The following is a 23,601-nucleotide window of genomic DNA, read 5'->3' as shown; positions in this document are numbered from 1 at the left end:
TTAATGGAACTGTCAACTGAAAGCATGGAAGACTCACTAATCTATGGGCAGGAGTTACTGTTCCTTAGTACAGTAGATGTATTGTTTTCCAAAGCTGTATGACATCCTATTCAAAAGCAAACAGTACACATTCCTGTTCTTTCCTTTAAACTGATCCTTATAGACAAACATTGACAGGTGGACCTGAAATATTAAAACTGGGGTTTATGTAACAGATCTCCAGCAATGTGGTGATTATTTGGGCCCTTCCTGTGCAACCGGCTTTAAATGTGTTCTCAACCTGCTGCTTATGTTTTTTGGAGAAATTCCTCAAGGAAGTAACCAATTATATCACCTGAACATTTCCACTACTGTGATTCATGAAATTAAAAGTATTATTGTATAGGCCAGACTCCAATTCAGATATTACTGCTAACACTTCTCAGATCATTTCAGAGTCATGCACTTTCCATTCTACACTAAGCAATGCTGCGAGCCACTGTTCTACACAAACATCTGGCCTCATGTTGTATTTCAGTGGCAAAATGACTAAATGTAATTTTTCAAACATTTTGCCACATTGAGTGTTACAGGTAAAAGGTTTAATATTAATATAGAATGCCAATTTAGGGCAATATGAGATAGTTTAGACTACCAAGTACTAGAGCTCCTCCAATTATGGCATGCTGGGATAGGTTCATAATTCACAAAGCTTCACAAGCCCTTGGCATAACTCTGAAATTTCTTTAATGTCTTGCTCTGGTATGATAAACAAACAAAAAGTTGATAATCCACATCATTGCCAACAGAAGGAAAACACTATTTTTACTTGGCTGATGTAAGTGGAATTTTTCCTTTCCTATTTATAACACTTCATTAAAAAAAAAAAAAAGACATCTCAGAGCACTCTTACAGAATCTCCTAGTCAATCCACCACTAAAATGTGGAAAACAGGATGAGGTACTTTGGTAAACATTTTAAACCACCCCTCTCTTCACAATGTGTTCATTAGCATAAGACAAAAGTGAGAAAGAGCATGGGGGGAAGGAAAGGACACAATACATTTTTACCACTTGCCATTCTACAGGTAAGGGAGTACTGGTATGTTTTTGTATAAATGTATACCCTTACAAGTGTTAGCATGTGGATAAGAAGTCACTCTACATTAATAGCCACTGTGAAGAGGTCTCCTCAAAACAAGTAATTTTGAAGACAGTTTTCTTTGTTTATTAATTCTGGCATTTTATTTTTGGTGTTTCTGGCTATATGCAAGTACTTCAACAAGTGAAGTGTTCATAACAGTCTAATTGATCTAAGTTCTAATTGCATCTAGGTTTCTTTCTGAAGGTTTTTTTTTTGGTTTAAAACAGAAGAACAGCATGGTTTTATATTTACCTATTGCACAACTAAGTACTTTTTCATTATGTTTCCTCTTAAAGTAATTCCACTACTAGACTGAATAGCTCCAGAGAACCCATTTTGGTCTGTTGGCTCAAGGACTCTCAGAACAAAATAATAACAATAACAATAATAAAAACCTCTAATTAAGCCATTACATAGAAACGTACTGAAAAAGCCTTTGAGAGGTCATGAGTAAACAATACTTGTTTAAAAAACACCTCTGTAATAAAGTACAGTATACAGATGATATACCATAATAGCTCCAGATGGAGCTGTTACAGACAACAATAATGCATTTAAAAATGTTTATTATGGGCTTTTTTTTTTAAAATTGTGGTTAAAAAAAATCCCCAAAGGATATTTAAAGCATAAAAACTACTTTAAAGGTTCTACCAAAAATTTGATTTATAATCAATAAAAAGAATGAACATTACATCTGAGCAAGCACTCCACCATAACCCTACTCTTAGTACCAGGTTAGTGCAGTAACCTCTGGCCTGTGTTCACAGTTACTGCATCTGTTGGAACACGGCAGGCTATCCTGATGAAGGCTAGAGTATCAACAAAGATTTCCAGCTTTCACTATGATTTTCTCCCTTTGTGTACTTAGGTGAGAATGTTAACATTCTTACAATAGTTTTATATAAGCAAGAGAATTATAATACTATCATTTAATAACAGATTTCTGTTATTAAATCAGCCTTCTAAAAATATAAAAATATTTGATATTGTGAAAGTATTTCCATCATACTTCAATCTTCACAGTTTTAATAAGGAATACCTAATTAGAACCATCACTTTAGAACTATGACGTGTATTCAGCTGATTTCATGTAAATAGATAAACAGTTAAAAACATATTTACTAAGATTAAATATAGTCAAATTGCAAAAACATACAATCTGACAACGTTGTCATGTGCTCTTTCAAAGAGTGCATAGGACATATTTCTGCAGCAGTCAATACAGTAAATTCTTTTGATGCAATCCCAGTCAAAGCTGTAAACATTCCTAATTGCAGTTTCTTGGAAACCTTTTGCTCCTTTCAAGTTTTTATTAGCAAGTTGAACTGGGCATTCCCCTGCTTTTTTTTTTTTTTTTTTAATCAGTTACAGACAGTATCATCATCCACCTTTAACCCCTCTGGCTGTTCAGAACTACTCATAAGCATTTCTTCAATAGATTCAGGGTAGTGATCCTTTCCTTGCAATGCACAATGACACTTTCCACATGCCATTGCTAGCAAGGCTCCCAGTGCATGATCTTGAGAAGCAGGTTGATGAGGAAGTCTGCTATGCCTTAATGGGATTTCCAGCAGGTTTGGGATCATAACCATATAGGAAAGTAGCTGCTATTACAAGGACGGCTCCAAAGAAAAAGACGCTGAATGGAATAGGGATGGAAAAAAAAAATAGTTAGCTCGTTTTATTTGATGCAATTTTATCTATGTAATACAACCAAAACAAAGAATATTTTTTCCAGTGGGAAAACAGAAAGATAAGTTTATTTGTGCAATATATAAAGAACTAAATAATTTGCATATATGTATTATTGAATGATGCAGGAAGAAGTTGATATAAGAAACTTATATCCACAAAGTAATGTATCATTATACTGACATATTCTGGAAATTAAAATTATGATTTCATGGATCAATTGTCAAAAGTAATAAGACCAATCCTTTTTTTCGTTTTGTTTTGTTTTTTTTCTTTTGCCTAAAGCTCTGTGCAAAATGCAAGCAGAAGCTAAAGAAGTGCCACTACTGTGGTTACCCAGCCACTTCTAACCTTACATACATCGCATTGTTGGAGTTGTGTTCACTTTGAAGTCCAAAGCTTATGTCAAAACAAATTACTGCTGCCCAAGAACCAGTTTGCAAGTCAGTATAATCTAATTTTTGGCAGATACATAAATCTTTATATAAGGAAAAGATAATAAAGGCATCTTTTGTATTGTGACATATGGGCCTTTCAAGTTGTTTTGATAGTTACAAGTCTGAAACAAAATATCCAAAGCCAACAGACAATCAGTACACATTTTAGAAAAGAACCTTGTCATGAAGACATGACGATGCTGACAATTTGATCTTCTGAACCAAACGCTAAAAAAACTGTGGCGCATGACATGATAATCCTTCAAAGAATACAGTTAGCCTGTTTCTGGACACGATCCATTGCAAACATTCAAGCACTTAAGTATTTTACATCTATTATCCCAATCAAAAATGTTTCTTGAAGCGACAGAAACAATTACGCAGTTTCAGTTCAAACAAATTCAATTGGCATAAGCAAGGTACTAGAGATTAACTTTGATTAACTCAAGTTAATCAAGTTTTATTAAACGAGATGGCTTCAAGTTTTATATGCTGCTAGTTGGCTCTATCTGATTTAATTATTTACCACCATTTCCATTTTCACCATGTTTGCAGAAGCTGGTAAGTTACTTATTAATTTTCCGTTTGAGCACACCAAAATTCTTAAACCACTTTCTACATTTGTTTTAACAGGACAAGTATAGGCTACTTACAATTTAAGTTCAATGTCTTCCACTTTTTAAACCTAAATAGTTGTTCTACTTCCTTTTTTGAATCTTTAATTAAAGTCCTGATAATATTGCAAACAGTACTTTTAGATAAAAAGAAGTTTCTTTGTATCAAATACAAAAGTTGTAAATATTATTAAAAATATTTTTACATTATGAGTATGGGTAACATATGTGAGGACTGTAGTTCAATTATAAGCTAAAGCCTGTTAATATATCTGAAAGTTGGACTATTACTTCTACGCTCCATATATTAACATACTCTGCCAAGACAAGCACTATTCCAGAACATACCTATGTACAAAACCTGCAGTGCACAGACCTACTAAAATCTGATTCACAAAACATCAGGACACGGTGTATTGGGCCTAGAAGCACATAGCAAGCATTTTTTTCTCTTTCTTGGTTGAGTGTTTTCACTAATAAATATGGTATTGTCTTTAGAAAAAAGCTCTGCCTTTGGGCTTCCTGGTGTCCTTGGGCAACTAATTGCTGTAGTGTAACCTCCATGTGTGTATGATTGCAATTATTTCTTTTAGAAACTCTTTCAGATTGAATGAAAACCACTACAAAAAGAGTATCATCGTTAGTTATCATTGTTCAGCCATAACTCTTCTTGCAATGAGATGACCTGCGGAAGATCTGTCCATTTAGAGGACAAAGAGAAAACAAGAGACAGGCAACCCCTTTGTCACGACCTTACTCAAAACAGCCAGCAGGGGGGAGATGGGTTGAAAGAGTGGAGCCAAAGGCAGCGCCAGGCAAGCATCAAAGCTAAAGAGGACTGGCTTCAGCATCAAAGCAAAGCAGGAGCTGAACAAACTGAGGGCCATCATGTAGGGAGGACAAGAAGAGAAAGGGACAGTGAACTAAAACACAGAGCCTGCAAGGGCGTGGTTTGTCAAAAGCCAAGATTTGAGATTCAGTTATTCCTGACCTGGGGGGCGGGGGGGCTGTATCTTACACAAAATTTAATCTTGCCAACTATACTGAAAAAATTAAGTATTAGTTATGGTATGTTATGAAACTAAACTTTTATGTGCAAGTTGTACCTAAATGTTCTAAAAGTGTGGCTTGGACTGGTTTTTTTATTTATTTTTGCAGTTACATCTGGTACGCATTAAGTTTTCAACTATTTTTTTTTTTCAGCATACATGGAAAATAGTTCTTACCTTGTGGGGACAAAATCTTGCAGCCAGAAATAGGAGATCAATGTTGACAGTATGATAGAGAGAGAAGTTGCAAATCCCTTTAAAATGTTGTCTGCATATTTTATAACAGCAGCAATCACCAGCCCTCCAAGTGCCTGAAAAAAATATTGAGGTTTGGATTTACAACCTGATAATTCCACTGAGAGCATCTACTTTAACAACATGCACTTACTTTAGGAAAAGCTTTTGTCTATGCTTAGAAGCATTACATTTATTTTATGTTATGGATATGCACTGTTGAAGATAAATATTGGAGGAGTTCTTTCCCCATTAAAGAAATTGTTCATCATATTAGCATCATTAAATTAGTGGAAATGCTTGTACTATACATTTTTAGCCACAGGAGGAAGGGCATATGTGGTTTTTTTAAACATTGCAAAAGAAATAATGCTTACATGCTTTTATGTTGCACAATACTTAGTCATATACTTGCTACATATTTTCCAGGTTTTTATTTAGAGGTTTATTCTAATAGTGATAGATCAGACTTTTGACTATAGAATTCTCAGCAGCTTCAATGACACCCATTAGTTTCCCTAGTCATTTATAGAACAGTAAATCCCAAGTGCCTTCACAGCAACATGTCATACAAGGTATCTCACCTGTAGAACAACAACTACCCAAGTAAGTTTATTGTATCCTTGAAAAAATCCATCCTTTGACAGTTGTTCTCCATCATAAATGTATACACCCATCAGTCCAAATATGCTGCCAAAAAATCCTGAAAGTACAAGATTGATTTAAAAGCTTCAAGTGAAAAACATGCAAACAGGTTCCTTGCCCTCAAGGACTGCTCACGTATTTCCGATTTTAAAATAGGACTGCTACTTGCAATGCCATCACGTTCAAATGCAATCAGTGTTCAGACAGATACTCTGTTTTAAAAGCTATTTTCCACACTTATAACAAGTTTTGACTGTTTCCATTAGGATGTTCTTAAGGATATTCTTATATCCTTGTCTTCCATTGCTTTCTACTGGAATTGAGTGATTTTTGTTTATGGCATATAGCAAAATTCACCTAAACACAATTTCAGTTTTCCTGAAACTAGTCATGACTGAAGTTACACTATAATCTGGAGAGTAAAAACAGGGAAAACATTCAGTGGAGCAGATGGTCTCTGACATAGCAAGAGCAGGACTTATCAGTTTGCCAATTCAGACAAAGTTCTTGGAAGCAGGATTCTTCTGAACCAATCTCAAACACAATGAATATTTACTAGGAGAGACTTAATGTCAAAAAAAGAAACTGAGATGAGATTAAGAAGTTTATAATTTGGTAAGTATAGAGTCAAAAGTATGAGTGTTGAGTATGAACGGGAACATTTTTTCCATTCCTTTTCTGTGAGAAGCTGACCTCTATTTCCATCACATTTCTTTACATCTGAAAAGGGCAGTATTGTTTTGAACAAAATAAAGCATTCTGTTTGACAGGAAATAATTCTTTTTGTAGACATAATTAAAAATTTAGGTTTCATTCATATTAAACAAATTACTTCTATTTTCCAATTGGTCTGCTAAAATAAATAAACTATTTGTACATCCCTAATATGATACAGGTATGCATTAAAAACTGAACAATTATTCAAATATATTTTCCAATTTTTTCTACAGTTCTAATAATTCTCTGTAGATATGGAAATGAAAACCAGGTTGGACGTATGGTTTTTGTTGTTTGTGTTTTAAGATAAGCTCTATCTCACAGCTCTTGCTTATGACTGATACAATGTCTTATGCAGGCAACTATCTTGCACTTGCAGAAAGGATACACTAACGTATTTTTGAAACTGTGATTTCATGTTTTAAATATTTTCTAAAAGTTGTTATCTGGAAACCCTCTATGAAATATGACAAAATTAATTTAACTGAAAACAACCTTAATAGTAAACATATTCTACTGAATTTTGTATTGAGGCAAATTAAGCTCACTGATAAAAAAATAAATAAATTTAAAAAATCAGGTGATCCAATTCTCACTATTATCACATACATTTATGTTTTCATATATCACAGCCCTAGTTATTCATTACCTTGAACAGTTTGTGTTTAGACACAGTCTGTTCTGATCTCATTGTTTTCACAAAGCAATTACTGGAACATTCAATATACGACCAGGCTGACTATCAAACTAGTGAATTAATTTGTTTTCATACATACTTTTATGCACTGTAGAAAAATCTGAAGAATGTTTTAGAAGACATCATTGATTTTTCAACAATTACAAATGTTTAATTGTTTCAGATATCTGTATTGTTGCCCAGCAAAGCGTTTTTTGCATGGAAATTGAGAGTAACAACAATCAGCTTTCCTTGGCAGGAATTTTATATTGCAGCTCCATCCAGAGCACCAAATATTACCTTAAATCTTGGACCAAGCCCCAGCTACCCACCCTTCTCTGCCTCGAAAATTCTCTAACATAACCTTTCTTGATGTATCGCCTACACTCTGTTCATGAAAACTTAGTTTTAATGTACACAATTTCAATAAATACTAGCAAATAGAGGTTTTGCTCCCCTTTTCTATCCTCAAATTTCAAAACATTATGGACATGTAAAAATATAAAAATGTAATCAAAATGCAGTTTTGTGCTTTTAACTGAAATAATTTATAATTAAAACACAGCAACAGCGAAAGAAAGGAAAAAATGCTGCTTGTATTCAGCCATTTTTGACCATACCAGTTTTTGACCAACTATCTAATTAGAAAAAACCCACACCATCTCCTGTTTTTATGGTACTTCATTACATTACACCAGACTCAGTACACAGCCCTGATCCACTAAATCATCCCCATGACTTCGTTCTACAGTACTGTGGATTTGAACAAGAATCTGTTCTAAGGTGCTGGAAAGTTCAAATTCTGCTGAAAGCATTTATTCAAATATGCAATAAAGAATTATTGCCTACAGGTGAAGACTAAAGGGATTCCATTAGAGAAAGAAGGGCAACTCTAACAATGAGTTTTGTTTCTGTTGCAAAACAGGAACAAAAAGATATTGCTGATGTCACATTTCCAACCCTATAAACTGGACAAGATTGCTTTGAGGTGAGGGAAAACTCATTCAGGAAAATGGATCAACTCCGTTGCCAATAATATCTAGGGTCTAGAAGACCCAGAACTACTTTGGAAATAGAAAGTATTCTCTTACTGGTCGGTGCACAATAGGTAAGGCCATTAAAATATTTAAGATGATCTGTCTTTTCCATATGTGTGTCTCCAGTGATTATACAGAGAACCAAAACAAACTGACATTTGTTCTGAAACAGTAATTCATTACCTCAACTTTATTCACAAACACAGCAGTTTTTTGAATTAAAAGTACCAACCTATAAAAACTGCCTACCCACACAAGAGCAAAAAAAGTGTTCATTTTAAAAGATCTCAAAACATTGACTTAGAAACATATTTTGTTTTAAAGTTCCTATATTCTCCAAAAAAAGTTAAAAAAAAAGGAAAAAGGAATACTATCTATATTTATCAGATCTTATGAATTAGTGCAAAACATAATAATTTTTAAACATAGAGCATACACAGAATCCTGCATAAGATAAAATTCTTTACAAGATTTCAAATACAGATTCAATTGACAGATCCTGTACAAACTTACACTCTATAAGTTGAGTTAAATCAAGAACTAGGTCAAGATCAGAAAGCAACTTCTAGAATTCTATCTAGCAGAATTTATACTCTTGGTTTTAAAAGTACATTTATGCAGAGTACTAACATGTTGGTGGTATTTTTTATTTATATTTTGCACATTGATTTTAATTCTTCAGAATGCAGTATCTCTAAGAGATTAATAAAATTAAACTTACCAAGCTGAATGTTTCTGATCCACACAGACTGCTTAGTTTCCTTTAAAATTTTCTCAAAATAAACCCCAGCAAATCCACTAGAAAAGCATGCTATAAGAACTGCGATCAGGCCTACAAATTTTTTTATGTTCCTTAGCAGCTGTTACTTGAGAGTCTGAAGGCCACTGGATGTAAAAACAGTTATACAAAATTCACCGACAAAAGTCAAGTCATGAGCATCTATAAAATGCAAATTTGTTTTCTAGTAACAGTTACTATATACAGACAAACACACGCTTGTGAAGTTTTGTATTTTGCACCATAAATAGTTTTAAAGGACTGCAAAGCCATAGTTTTTCTTTCTACATATTTGTAAGGAGTAAAATTGTGACTGAACTGGGAGCATACCCATCATTTTGAATAGGTCCAGGATTTATGTTTTATAAGCCAGAACTGTTTCTGAATCCCAGCATGGCTTATGGTCATTCACAGTCATCAGCTTTTGCCACTCAACATTTAGTTACCTTACAAGTACACACAATTAGAAAACCACTTACACCAGCTGTCTTTAAGATGGGGTGAATTGTGTTTTGCATGTGCCCCTCTCCAGTGATTATGCAGATGACTAAAACAAGCTGAAATTTATGAAGCTAAATCCTGCAATATATCTAATGCTAACAGAATAAAGTGCAATGCCATAGACAAAAACATACTGAAGAGTCTGTTAATTACTGTCAGAATGCTTTGTTCTCATTTTTAATTATTGAAGTTGAAAATTTAGTCCTCAGATTTTTTTTCAAATCCCTAAGTTTTAAAATAAAAATTTCCAGGATATGCTAAAATCTGCTAAAAATTCTTAGAATAGTCTCTTATCCCATGATCCTGCCCTCTGAAAACTACAAACTCCTGTACCTCCACTATTTAGAGCAGCAGCCAAGTTTGCATCTTGAAAAAGTTCAAGTAAATTTGCCACGCCGAAGCTGTTATCACAAGGTGAGCAGCAGGACTGTGCTGGCACAGAAGATCTCTGAATCCCTAACGTGTGCTGATAAATACTGCCATACTGCTATCACTGTTATTTGCAGGTGGCTCCAGAGGCCTTGTCACATTCTACAGTAGAGCACTGGGACACAAAAGAGGTGTTATCTTCTGCCTTTGAACCATTTCTGGTGTCCTCTATCCCTGGCCAGTTGTGATTCGTAGCTCCCGACCATACCTTGATGATTGTGTGCAGCTGGTAGAATCAGAAAGCTGTACAATCAGTGTAGAAATCCCTGTTCCTTGAATAAACACATTAAACAAACACAAACCACCTGCTAATATTTACCTGCACAAATGCCACTCCTGTCATCAATATTACTAATGAAAGCCACTGGTATACACCCAATTTCTTGCTCAACATGGACACAGAAAACAATGCTGTGGTAAGAATTTTCAGTTGATACGTAACCTAGAAGAACCCAGAAATAGTTACTACTGCATAATTCATGGGGTTTTTTTTGAAACTTACAGAGAAATCTAAATGTACAATACCTGGTATGTGGCTGCATCTAGGTTTGACAATGCTACATACAGCAAGTTATTCTGAAGAGTATAAATTCCTGAAGGAATAGCAAGTTTAAGAGTTTCCATGGGTTTATTAAGGATTTCATCATGTAGCACTCTGTTCAGAGTCCGTAAATTGCACTCTACCCAAAGAAACAATAAAAGAAACAGACATTCACTAAAACGAGAGAGAAAAAAAAAAGATATAGCAATGCTCTGTTCTTAAAGATTGTTGCCCCCTTTTTATAGCTATCACTGCTATCCAGACCTCAAAATACTATCTATGTTTGACTTTCATGAGCCTCATATACGTAAGAAAAAAAGGCTGCAGAGCGTCTTCCTGTAGCCTGGAATATCAGAACTAGAACAATTATTCAAAATACTTTAAGTAAAACTTATGAAACCATATCAATATTTGAAGAGGATAAGTTAAAGAGTATCACTTAAAAAGTGCACATTTAGAAGCCTACAGAGTCATGAATATATGCATATACAATGATATTTTTAAGCTGCTGAAGATCAAATATACATGTCAAGGAACTGGATAAATTCAGTATAAAATGTACAAAATAACAACTAGAGTAAATCCAAATATACTTTTTTTGAGCTTAAAACTGTGCTTCTTCCTGTAGTAATGAAATTACTTCCTCCCTTCTGCATCTGTTGTTTACTACAGGCTTCTAAATCCTCATTCATGGTTTGGACATTTAAAGCTTTTCTTTTTTTCCCTACTTCCACATACAAATTTCTTAAAATGCCTGAGCAAACACAAGCTTCAAGCTGTTAGTAGAAAATTTATTCTTGCACTCCTCAGTATCCACACTCTTTAAAGAGAACTCTCTTCAGCAAATATACAATATCTTGTATCGTGTGTTAAGGAGTGAAGTGTGATTAGTGTCTTTCCAAGACTATTTCTTACATGAGAAGGGAAATGCTTTGTTGTATGCCTGTACTCACATGGCTGCTTTGCAGTTGCCACTACAACACAGCATATTGATTAGGAAAATTACTTGGTGCAAAATTTGACACATACTGCTGTCTTTGTAGACCAATAGAACACATGCCAAAATCTTCAGAAGTTCAGCAATAACTACTGCAGTAGAGGATAAGTAACGAGGTCCTTCTTCTTTTAGTGTCCGAGAATAACGCATGGTCAAGACTAAACTCGTGGTCTGAAAAACCAGGATGCCCAAGGAAAGGTATTTTAAATTGGTAGACATTTCTTGACTTTTTTCTTCCTGAAACAGAGAAAAAAAACACCAAAAACCCAAACCCGGGCTTAAAAGGTAATATTGAAGATAGACATTCCCTTCAGAATCAGCATATTAAAAAAAATTATCCAGGGAGCTCAGCCAAAGGAAAGCAACAAACCTAACCTGATATTTAAAAAGAAAAAGGAGATTAACACTTTAAAAATGTTTTTCAAATACATGATTACAAATGGGGATGAACATCAGAATATTAGGAGAAATAACTAATAGAGAAATTAAATATTTCTTATCCGTAATAATAATAAAGTAAAAGGACTATTACCTGACAATTAGCTTTCCAATTACTGGTTTCACAAAAGAAATCTCCCAAGTTAAATCAATCATGGATTTCTTTATGTAAGTGAAGGCTCAGAAGGCATTTTCAAAGTGACAAAGCCCCACACTGTGGTACTGCAGAATGCCCAATACCCCTGCTGCAATGAGCTATTCCCTGAATGAAGAGATCTTCTCCTTCTTCCACCTCTCCAAAGTTTTTCAGGTTGCAGTCTCTGCCTTTCCAGATGACACAGTGCCAGCACAAGATAGGGTGAGGGCTGGGCTGCTCTAAATGAAAATGAGGTACACCTGACGCTGAAGGAAAAGGAGAGTTGTGAGAAACCAGGGTTGTACAGGAAGATGTGGGATGGAGGAGCTGCAGGGGAGACAGCACTAAACCTGTCCTGCTGATCATCTGGCTCAGAAAAAGTTAGTTGAATATAGATGACTAGGTGACTGTACCTACTTTGTCATACTGCATGGACTACCACAAACCTTACATTAGTAAAGCTGTATCATCCCGATCTCTCCACCATGAACTTTCACCAAGCTGACATAATCGTCTTTGCCGTCTGTCACCAATTAAAGCATTAACTTAGTGCAGGAGACTAATAGAGAAAGCAATTCTCATTTTGTAAGCATAATATATTATAAGGAAATTAAAAAATGCATTGCTGCTATTCAGAATATTAGATAATTTTCTGCTATTCTTCATATTAAGTAAGAATTTCCACATGCACAGAAATTAATGCTTTCTCTAAAAAAATTAACTACTACTGCCTTCACTGCCCACAGAAGTGTTTTATAATGCCAAAGTAAAATCAATTCAGTAATTAAAAGTTAACAAATGTTTTCAAGTAAAACAGTAACAACTCAAGACAATGAATGCAGTTCTCACTTTTCGAAGTCTAGAGATGGCATAAGGAGTACTTATTGGATGCATGTGCCAGAGCTGTCCCTATGCATGTTTTACATCTACAGGCACACAAGTTTTGACTCATTAACTATCTAGTTTTCTACACACTGCTGAAGGATGTGCTAGTACCTCTAAATATTTGTAGTTGAAACTGAAGCTGTTTCTTGCTGACTGTATTTCTCTAGCTCAAGATGCATTTCATAACAATTTTCATCGCTATTTTTTTAGAGATCTGGAGAGCTGTGCCATTGAGATATTTCTGACTCGCCTTTATCTTGCCTCTAAACGTTAATAGATTTTCTCCAGTCAAGTAAACAAAGTCAAATTAATATCTATATGGCATGGATACTTAAGAGACATTGCATTAACCTGCAAACAAGCGTGAACTGCCAACAGCCACAGAGATATGAAGTATTTACTACACAACAAAATTGTTTACCTCAAGAATCATATGGCTGCAAAAATATTTATAAAAGCATATTGGCAAAGGAGGAAGAAAAAGATGTCAGGATGCAGAAACTGAGGAAGAAATACACAAGGATGCCTTTAAGGATTCTTAATAGAAGACACTTTTGTATGAACTATGATCTCATTTAACTCACTGAAGAAACAAATACTAAAGATGCACCTGCACAGGACAATATAAATCAGACAGAAATGCAAAGCATGAAGGAGAAGCAAGCTGCAGATGACATTCAAGATTTGCTAACTTTTTCCACAGGTTCTGGTGGAATAACCCTTTACATGAGGATGCTAACTGTGGAATAACGCATCCCCAACAACAAAATGGAGAAGATAAGAAAGATCAGAAAGAAGAACTTCATTAAAAGGTCTGCCTATGCTACTGGAGAAAATGGACATTGCAAAAACACATTTATGTGAGCCAACTTGCACAAACAATTTCTTCCACCTCTTCCATCTACCTCATTTTTTAGTATTGAGACCTGACAATCTGGAAATACAAAGAGCAATATACAGTTAAGATGAGCAACACTAAATTTCATGAAAGCACACTTACAGAGAAATAAGTTTCTAAACTTTTTAATTTTCAGTTTTCAAAATGCTTCTGAACAAAATACAGATAATGGGAATACACATCTCTCCTGAGCTGAGACCCAAATTTCTGCATTCTGTGAGCCTGTGAAGTGATAAAGGGTTTTACAAATGTTCAAAATTCTCAGAGATCAATTCCTTAACCTTCAAAATAGGTCACAGTATCAGAAAATAATATTCACATGAATTTCGTGCTGAAATACAACCATTTATTTACCAAGCAGCTTAGAATGTAATTTTAAAAATAAATCACTAATGCCTTGTTTATGAGCAAGTATCAAAGCATTCAGTGTGAAAACATACCACCAAGCACAACAGTTTAAGCCCATCAGCAAAGCCATAAGAAATACATACCACAATATTATCTTGAACTACAGTCTTGTCTTCATTAGTAATCAGGATAAAAAATGGGAACTTTCCCCAGACAATGTGTCTCAAAAAGGTGCCAGTTAGCAGGAAACATTTCTTTACCATAATTCACTAAAGCAGTTTCAGAGTTTCCAAAATTCACACAAAATGGACTTTAAGTGTCCAGTGTGATAGCTGAAATAAGGATATTTGTTAAAAGTTGTCCTGTCAGTGGTCAGCAAGACAGGTTTGTAGAGAACAACAGTGTGGTTTCATGCTGTACTTACAAAGAGTTGGTTTACACAGCAGGAAGTACAGAGTCCTGAAACTTACAATGCCAATAAAATAACCACCCTCTATTGAGCGCACACAGTATCTTATCAGCTCTCCTGGTCCCTCTTCCTTTCTTTTAAAGCAGCTGCATATCAGTTCATAGAACTCTGCGCAAACTGGGGACCAGATCCAGAAAAGGAGCCAAGTACTGAACTTCAAACCATTGAACTGTCTTCAACTGCAGTTTCACAGCAGGTTTAGATTTACAGATTACTACCAGAGGTGTAATCACTCTCTTCTAGCCATGAGCTCCTGCTACCCTCACTACAACAGCTGTGCAGTCATATACTAAATGAACTATTGTCTTCAGTAACAGCCCACACTTTGATCGTCTTAAACCAACGATGAAATGAAAGTTCCCAATGCATTTCCTACAACCAGGTTTAGACTTCTTACTGGACTTTGGACAGACTACTCAGTACTCTGCAGGATGCATCTGTTCCAAAAAATCAGATTTAGGTTTGCTAATTCAAAGACTGGAAGTTGAGTGGTAACATTAATTCAGTGACTTTTGAACTGTATCTTACAGTGAGAGGTGCCAAGTACCTGCAACTCATTGATTGTAATGTAGCCTATTACATCTGTTAACTCAGTGACTAGGCTCATTATTCTTTTCTTTCATTAGTCTAGGTAAAAAAAAAAAAAAGAAAAAGAAAAAGAAAAAAGAAAACCGCTTCGGTGTAGTTTATTCAGTATACCATATAGACACATCCTGCAGCCAGCAATACGGAAGGCAGGGGACGAAGTTACAGGCAGGTCTATATGGGAAGTCAACATGCAGTAAGCTAAGACAGTATTTACAGCCACGTCACATTCGACTTCAGTACACAAAGGTGGATAAAATGCAGATGGATCCATGTGAAGAGTTGTTCTCCTTATAAGTATAAAGGAAGAGGACCCTGGAAAGGTTTTACAGATTCAGAAAACAAAACCAACCAATCTATACAGGAAGTAATACCTTCAGCTCAAAGTATCATATTATGCAAAGTCTGAAAAAGATCTGTTTAAAGGAAACAGATTTTTTTTTTAAACTGGAAAATCACATATTTCCATTTCATAATATTTCCAGACAAAATGAATAGATTTCTGACTTGCAGATTTTAATCTCCCTTAGTAATTTCTCCACCACAGGCTAAAGTTTCATATTTTACATTTTATTTTTGTATTGTCCCTACACTTTTGCCCCTAAAATACAGGCAAATTCTAATGTTTCCAGATGAAATACATTAGGCCAAAAGGAACATAATCAATTTGACTTAATGAACAGCAAATATACCTTATATTTTATTTTCCTGTAACTTGATAATATTAATCAGGATTTACTACATGAGCAACAAGAACAAGATTACAGGACTTGTCTAAACCTTAAGATTTTGCCTTTTAAAGATCTGATGGTATAAACTTTTGAGCTTCTCGGCTGCTAAGCATCTACAGTAACAGAATCTTGTGCAAAATTAAGGATTAGTTTGTGAATTTATCCTGTTTTTGAGTTTGTAGGAGGTCTCAAAATCTGAGAATTACTTTAGTTTGAGGTATGTAAAACACTAAAAAAAAAGAGAACTCTGGAAGAAAACATGACTAATTTAAGTACTCCCTAGTTAAACTCAGACTAGAGACTGTCTTGAGACATTTTCCAAAGATGGTTGGAGTTACACTGCATATTATGGAGATCCTTTCGGCAAGCGTGGCCTAACACCGTCTGCGAGAACAAAAGAGCAGGGGCAACTCCACAGATCCAGGCACTCCCAAAATTTCACACCATGCTGATACAGCTACATTATGATAAAGTGAGCACAGAACTGTTCAGAGTCAACTTTTCTAACATCAAGTATCTAGTTGATTAGCATGTTTTAGACTCACTGAAATTTTAAGGCTAGGGTGCCTTACATTTTCACATATGATTTTATAATAAAAAAGATGATAGCTCATGCACAAATGATCCAAATTAGTTTATTTGGCTGTGCATTTCTCCTGCATCAATTACATGGGAATTTCTTTCAGTATCCCAAACTATCCAGTATTCTGCATTATATTTCATTAATTCAGCCTCAATTACTAGTAAAGCTTTTCTTACAGTTACTGCAGCTGGCTCATTTTTTATTATATTCATTACATTTAATTTTCTTTAGATTTCTGAAGCTTCAAGAAAATATCAGAGAAAACTTGACAAGAAATCAGCATCCAAAAAAACTCAAGCACCCAACACTATCTCAAGAAGTAGCTAACACAACAACAACAAAATCAATTAACCATGAATTCCAGTAAGTCACATAACAAAAAAGCAGGTTTAATTCACAGATTTAAATGACAACATGCTTTCTGTCAAACAACTGAGCAATCCACAGTAGAAGTCATGCACACAATTACTACCAGGTAACAGGTACGACAGGCTACATTACAGTCAATGAGCTGCAGGACCTTAGCACCTCCTGCAGTAAGACACAATCAAAGAGTCACTTGAAATAGTTTCAGGGTACACATGTTGTCTATAAATCAAGGTCCATTTACCACTTACCATTGACACATCTTTAGAACAAGTTCATACAGATGAAATGAGAGGAATTCATGACAGAGGGAAGTTAAAACATACCATGGTTTAGGCTTCCATCCTGCAATTTACACCTTACTGGCAGAGCCTGGGATTCTACACATGCACAAAAGAAAAGGCCTTCCTAGATGATGGCCTAGGGATGCACCATATCGAAAACAAACGCATACAGAGTAACAGAAAATGGTGAAAGGAGGCCTTTTCAACAGGCTACAGAGTTAATGTTTGTATTAATTTCTACTCATTTACCAAAAGATTTGACATGAAAATAAGTTCTATTAGCAACTATTTCTTTACTCCTCCCTACTCTGTCACAAGGAAAGTTAAATTTAAAACCAATAAATTACTAACTGTTACACTTCCAGTCTTCACAGTGATGGCATTACATGAATTACATTCCTTCCAGCCTGGCTGTGAAATGTTTTCACTGCTGATAGTCTTTTAGAGTTAAAAGCCAAGTTACAGAAGTTATTGCTACTGCTAGCTCTTATTCTACTTCATGATTAACAAGTTTAAGACTGATTAATGAAACAAAAGGCACTTGCACATTAGTTAAAATACAAAGCCAAACAGAAGACAACCAGCCTCTTAAAACTGCAAAAGGCAAAGTTTAAGTTTTGTGTGCCCGTACACAAAGTTCTATGTCTAGGATCTGCCAGAAAATAAACACTGACTGAGTCTGCCTTACAGAAGGAAAAACACAGTGGAAAGTAAAGTACACTATTTCATTCCAGTGGAACAGGTACGGGCACACTTCCTGGGCATTTGCTTTGAAATCAAGATAGCAGATTAAAGAAACAGCATTGTGTTCTCATATTTCTCAAATGAAATGTGAACCCAGTGTGATGCTACACCTACACAAATATAATAAGTTGGCAACAAAGAGGAAACGCACAATTGGAAGGTGGAGCAAGAGTTAGCTCACAGAACTTGAAGAACTTATTTTTATGACATCCTTCTATGCCTTCACACATGCATTGCCCTCTTCCCTGTGCTGGATAACACATCTGTAACCTGCTACTTTCTATAACACAACTACATTCCTCAGAGGGAAGTTCTATTCCATAAATCTTTCTGTTGGACTCAATATAGCATTCTTTCTACCAAAAGTAGTATCTAATACAACAAATAGTCTATGTATAGAAATAAATGGATGGAAGGAACCTCATGAAGTTCAACAAGGCCAAGTGCAAGGTCCTGGACATGGGCTGGGGCCATCCCCAATACCAATACAGACTAGGGGATGAATGGATTGAGAGCAGCCCTGCAGAGAAGGACTTGGTGGTACTGGCTGATGAAAAATTGGACAGGAGGTGGCAATGCGGGCTGGGAGCCCAGAAAACCAACCGTATCCTGGGTTGCATCCAAAGAAACGTGACCAACAGGCTGAGGGAGGTGATTCCCATCCTCTACTCTGTTCTCATGAGACCCCGCCTGGAGTACCGCATCCAGATCTGTGGCTCCCAGCACAAGAAAGACATAACCTTGTTAAAGTGGGTCCCAAGGAGGGCCACAAAAATGACCATCAGAGGAATGAACATCTCTCCTATGAAGAAAGACTGACAGAGTTGATGCTGTTCAGACTGGAGAAGAAAAGCCTCCAGGGAGACCTTATTGTGGCCTTTCAATATATAAAGGGGGCTTTTAAGAAAGAGAGACTTTCTACCAGGGCCTGGAGTGTCAGGAAAACAGGCAATCATTTTAAACTGAAAGAGGGTAGATTTCAATTGGATGTAAGGAAGACATTTTTTGTGACAAGGGTAGAAAGACACTGGAACAGGTTGCCCAGAGAAGTTGTGGAAGCTCCATCATTGGAACTGTTCAAAGTCAGGTCGGACAGGGCTTTGAGCAACTTGATCTAGTGAGAGATGCCCCTGCCCACGGCACGGGGGTTGGAACTAGACGATCTTTAAAGGTCCCTTCCAACCCAAACCATTCTATGATTGCTTTATAAATATCCCAGATGGTACTGAGGGTGCACAGACCTTTCCACATGTAGTCAGTGCTGCTGAACTGCGTTACGAACAAGATTTTACACACATACAAATATTTTAACTGCCAAATTTGGACTGCTATCATTCAACAATGCATTTCTTTCTCCCTCCACCCTCAATAGGTAATCTTTCATTTCTGTGGAATTTTTTTTTTTTATAAACCATGTTATAAACATTTCTAATAATCTTAAACCTTGTATTTCTCATTTTAAAATATCACTATTAATGTTTTCCATCTTCCTCATATTTGATACAGGTTTCTTCTTTGCTCCCTCCCGTAAGCTATCTATACTTGTCAGCTGTCCCTCCCAGATACATGGCACACTTCAACTAAACCACTGCAAATCACCTCATCACTTTAAAACTTACCTTGCTCTTTCTTTTGGTTTTCAGTTTGATACTCATTCTTTTGCTGGATACATTATAATGTGTATGAAGTACACTAAAAAAAACTAGCTATGTTTTTCTTAGAGCTTGTATTCTTCTTCAGACATGTTATTAAAAGCAAATACTCTAGCAAAGTTTTTCCTTACTCTTCTAGCAGAAATTGAGTAACAAAATTTTTTTCACATGAAGGTTTCCTTCAGGCAATATTTCAAATTTCTCCAGTCATGTTAAAAAAATTCTTAACTGGTGAAAAAAAATTAAAACCATCACTGCATTCAAATAATATTTTCATGACAAGGATATCAAGCACAACATAGTAGAACACTGGAGGATCTTGCTCCCTAGCCCATCATCTAGCTCCCTAGCCACAGCCCTATCTTGGTGTGCTGGCTTTGGCTAGGATAGAGTTAATTTTCTTCAGAGTAGCTGGTATGGGGCTAGGTTTTGGGTTTGTGCTGAAAACAGTGTTGATAATACAGGGATGTTTTTTTATTGCTAAGCAATGCTTGCACAGAGTCAAGGCCTTTTCTGCTCCTCACCCCACCAGTGAGTAGGCTGGGGGTACACAAGAAGTTGGGAGGGGACACAGTGAGGACAGCTGACCCAAGGGATATTCCATACCATATGGCATCATGCTCAGCATATAAAGCTGGGGGAAGAAGAGGAAAGAGGGGGATGTTCAGAGCGATGGCGTTTGTCTTCCCAAGTAACTGTTACATGGGATGGAGCCCTCCTTTCCTGGAGATGGCTGAACACCTGCCTGCCCATGGGAAGTGGTGAATAAATTCCTTCTTTTGTTTTACTTGTGCGTGTCTTTTGCTTTACCTGTTAAACTGTCTTTATCTCAACCCACAAATTTTTTCACTTCTCTTCCGATTCTCTCCCCCATCCCACGGGGGAGTGAGCAAGCAGCTCTGTGGTGTTTAGTTGCCAGCTGGGGTTAAACCACAACACTTGGCCTTCTTAAAATCATGCAGATACTTTTTAGCACTGGCAAGTGCACTTATGCACAGAGCAGTTACACATTAAATTGTAACTGCTAAAGATCAACCAATGATTTCTTCTCAACTTTGCTCCAAAAACCTAGGCTTTTGCCAAGGATAGTGGAGGCTGTATCAGTGATTCACTGGCCTATCACTCAACCAGGAAATTCCACCATTGCCAAGTCTAACAAAGGGAGTGTAATTACATATTAACTAACATCTAACTTCGGACAATGCCATAAATTGCCTGGGACTGAGGTAAAGTTTTCTTACAGGTTGACAGAAAACCTAGCAAAACAGGAACTTAACACTACCAACTTTTTGATGATCTCACAACGTTTTTTTTTGTTTGGTTTGTTTGTTTGTTTGTGTTTTTTTGGTTTTTGTTTGCTTGGTTTGTTTTTTTTTTTTTTGTGGGGAAAAAAATCACTATTCTAATGTATGTATCAGACAGGAAAAGTTGGGCACTGTGAATCTTAAATGTGAAATTTGTGGCTAAATACTCTTTAAGCCCACCCCATCTGCTTTATTCTTTACACCAAACCTAAGAATCCAAAGATAAGGTGTCTTTGACTGATGAGAATTTGGTTTGATGAATATTAAAGAAAACACATATTGAGTATAAATATTCAGTGTTCAGGAAATTCAGGCCATCACTGAGCTAAACCTAACACCAGTGTTTCTTGTAAAATGAAGACTTCAACTATGTGCACAGTAGTGCAATAGTTTTATATTGACATAACAGTCATTAAGTCAAACTCTGCCTGCCACCACAGAAATTTGATACAACCTGCCTTAACTGCCTCTCTCTTTTTCAAACAGTACATACACTGTATTCATTGTATAGATGACAGTGTAGAAAGATCCTAGTAGTCACATTCAGATTCTGTGAGTAAGGAGGCATTCAGTCCTCAGTTTTAGTTCAAATGCCAGTCCCTCCTCAAGCATAAAGGAGTGCAATGCCATGAACTGAAGGACTGCCCAAATGCAACTCTTGCAGATGCATCAAGCCAAAGAAGGAGCTTGATTTAAGGTGCTGAAAGACTGAACACTGAATACAGCTGGGGTTCAGCCACAGCTTACACTTATGCTATTTATGAACTACTAATCAAGTCTAGGTGCTTGAGACAAGGCAGCCACCCTCAGTCAAGGTGACCTAGTTTGAGTAGAGTAACACAAACTAGATACTACAGTGAAAAGAAATCTGTAGACACTTCTTGTAGAAAACTAGTAATTACAAATAAAATTAGACAGCTGAACAGTGTACTGAAGAGCCATGAATGTAAGACAAGAAGGTTCAAAAATTCAGTGGGAAAATCCCAAACTCCTAACCATCTTACACTATTATGCTAGATCCTAAAAGACAGAGATCTTAAGAATCTCTCCTCCGCTCTAGAGAAACCCTCTATTGATGTGATCCAGCTGTGCAGCCTCCTGAGTTCCAGTGAAGGCACTGACCCTATGCAAGCAGCGTGCATACGGGTATGAACTGAAGTAATTGGTGAAGAATAAGCCCAGATGGCAAGCAATTCAAGAATTAATAAGAGAAGAATAACTATATCTAGCAAGCCTGTCCCAAAGATCAATTGTATGTTGCCCTCACTTAACACTGCCAAATCTAGAACTGTTTTAAGCAGACACATGTGATTTGATTTCCCTAGGTACCTGGTTCAGATGATCCCTGTGTTTTCTCGTTATTGCAAAGAGCAGCTTAACTAGCATAAGGAACTAGGCTGTGTAGGCAGCCTGTAGGGTTGTTAAAGACATACAGTCACTCCTAACAATACATTGCTCTAAAGAAAGCACATTTATACTTACTACCACCATAGTCTTTCCCAAAACCAGTATTTTTGCTATGCATTCTACTTCTACAAACCAGAACATCACGCATCCCAAACTAATGGATCCTTGTCTCCCAGAACTGTAATTTTCAATCACGAGTTCTCACAATGCCTAACAATGTACAAGGGAATCATGAGCTACAGTTTCTAATGGAAGAGGTTATCATAAATCAGTTTCTCCACAACTATCACCTCCCTCAAACTCACCCTGCAGCCTCTAATGAAATTTGATGTTGCTTATTCTTTTATAAAAGAAAAGCACGCATCACAGAGCTAGGGTCTACTCTAGCAAACTGTCTACACAGTGACAGTTTTTGTGGAGCAGGCCCTGTGTACTAACTTAAGACAGAAGAGCTGAACAGGCCAGGCTCAACTCAGTCCACATACAAAGAGTTCACGAGTCAAGTGCAGTCTCTATGGAGAAAGGGAACCCCACAGATTTTGGGAGAAGCAGTCCATTGCCTAATGTTCATTCTAAAACCCATTTTGTCAGTCTACACACAGGTTCTTTGAAAAGCAAGGGCTGCCTTAGATCCCAATCCTCCTGCGTAAAGGCCTCCATGACAGATAAGCTTCCCACTATGGTGCTGACTCCGTTTTAGAAAGGTTGTTGCATACGTTCTTTATGTCCCAAATAACACACCCGTCCATTGCAGAAAGCAGTCTCAGTCTTCTCCACCCAATCATTCCTTAAAAATCTTTTCTCTGGTATCCAAGTCTTTCTCGCTCTGGTTTAAAATACATTTTATAGGATTCAATAAAATGAAACAACTTGGAGTACCTTTTAGTGTTTGTCTTTTACCTTCCAGTCTATTCCATGATATGTATTATCTCATTACGTTTATTAGCTCTGCTCTGTACTGCTAGACCTTCTCTCATTTCAAAAACTCAGTATGAAACTGTGATGCCACAAAAATACTTGTAAAGTGTGCATTTTTGTTAACTCCACATACAGCACTACATGAAGCATAGCGAGCACCTTCACAGCAGAGCACCGGTCCAGCTACACCAAGAAGAAACCCAGCAAGTGAGCCACAACCTTAGCAACAATGACACAGCTGCTGACCAGATCCATATCCCTTCCCAACTTCACAGATAGCTGCTTCCCCACAGTAACTTCATCTTCACCCCTCCCCTCCCTCTTCCCCAAGACCATTCCATTTACAGACATTTCTCTCAATCCCCCTCTTCCCCTCCCCAGCCC

At 36.5% G+C, this 23,601-nt stretch overlaps 1 protein-coding gene across 1 annotated transcript; it reads right to left on the bottom strand.

Annotated features, from left to right (window-relative positions):
- Positions 1-1,756: 1,756 nt before the first annotated feature.
- Positions 1,757-19,591, bottom strand: LOC104157230 (UDP-N-acetylglucosamine transporter-like). The gene is given in 9 exon segments (XM_009700104.1): positions 1,757-2,761; positions 5,092-5,225; positions 5,733-5,851; positions 8,945-9,069; positions 9,071-9,108; positions 10,251-10,373; positions 10,457-10,611; positions 11,502-11,706; positions 19,556-19,591. Coding segments are annotated over 9 exon segments (1,026 nt in total). The 3' UTR covers positions 1,757-2,670.
- Positions 19,592-23,601: the final 4,010 nt, after the last annotated feature.

This window comes from Cariama cristata, unplaced genomic scaffold (assembly GCF_000690535.1).
Source record: "Cariama cristata isolate BGI_N322 unplaced genomic scaffold, ASM69053v1 scaffold24885, whole genome shotgun sequence".
Taxonomy (NCBI): Eukaryota; Metazoa; Chordata; class Aves; order Cariamiformes; family Cariamidae; genus Cariama; species Cariama cristata.
The sequence above is the reverse complement of the archived record's forward strand: the minus strand, read 5'-3'. Positions and strand labels throughout refer to the sequence as shown.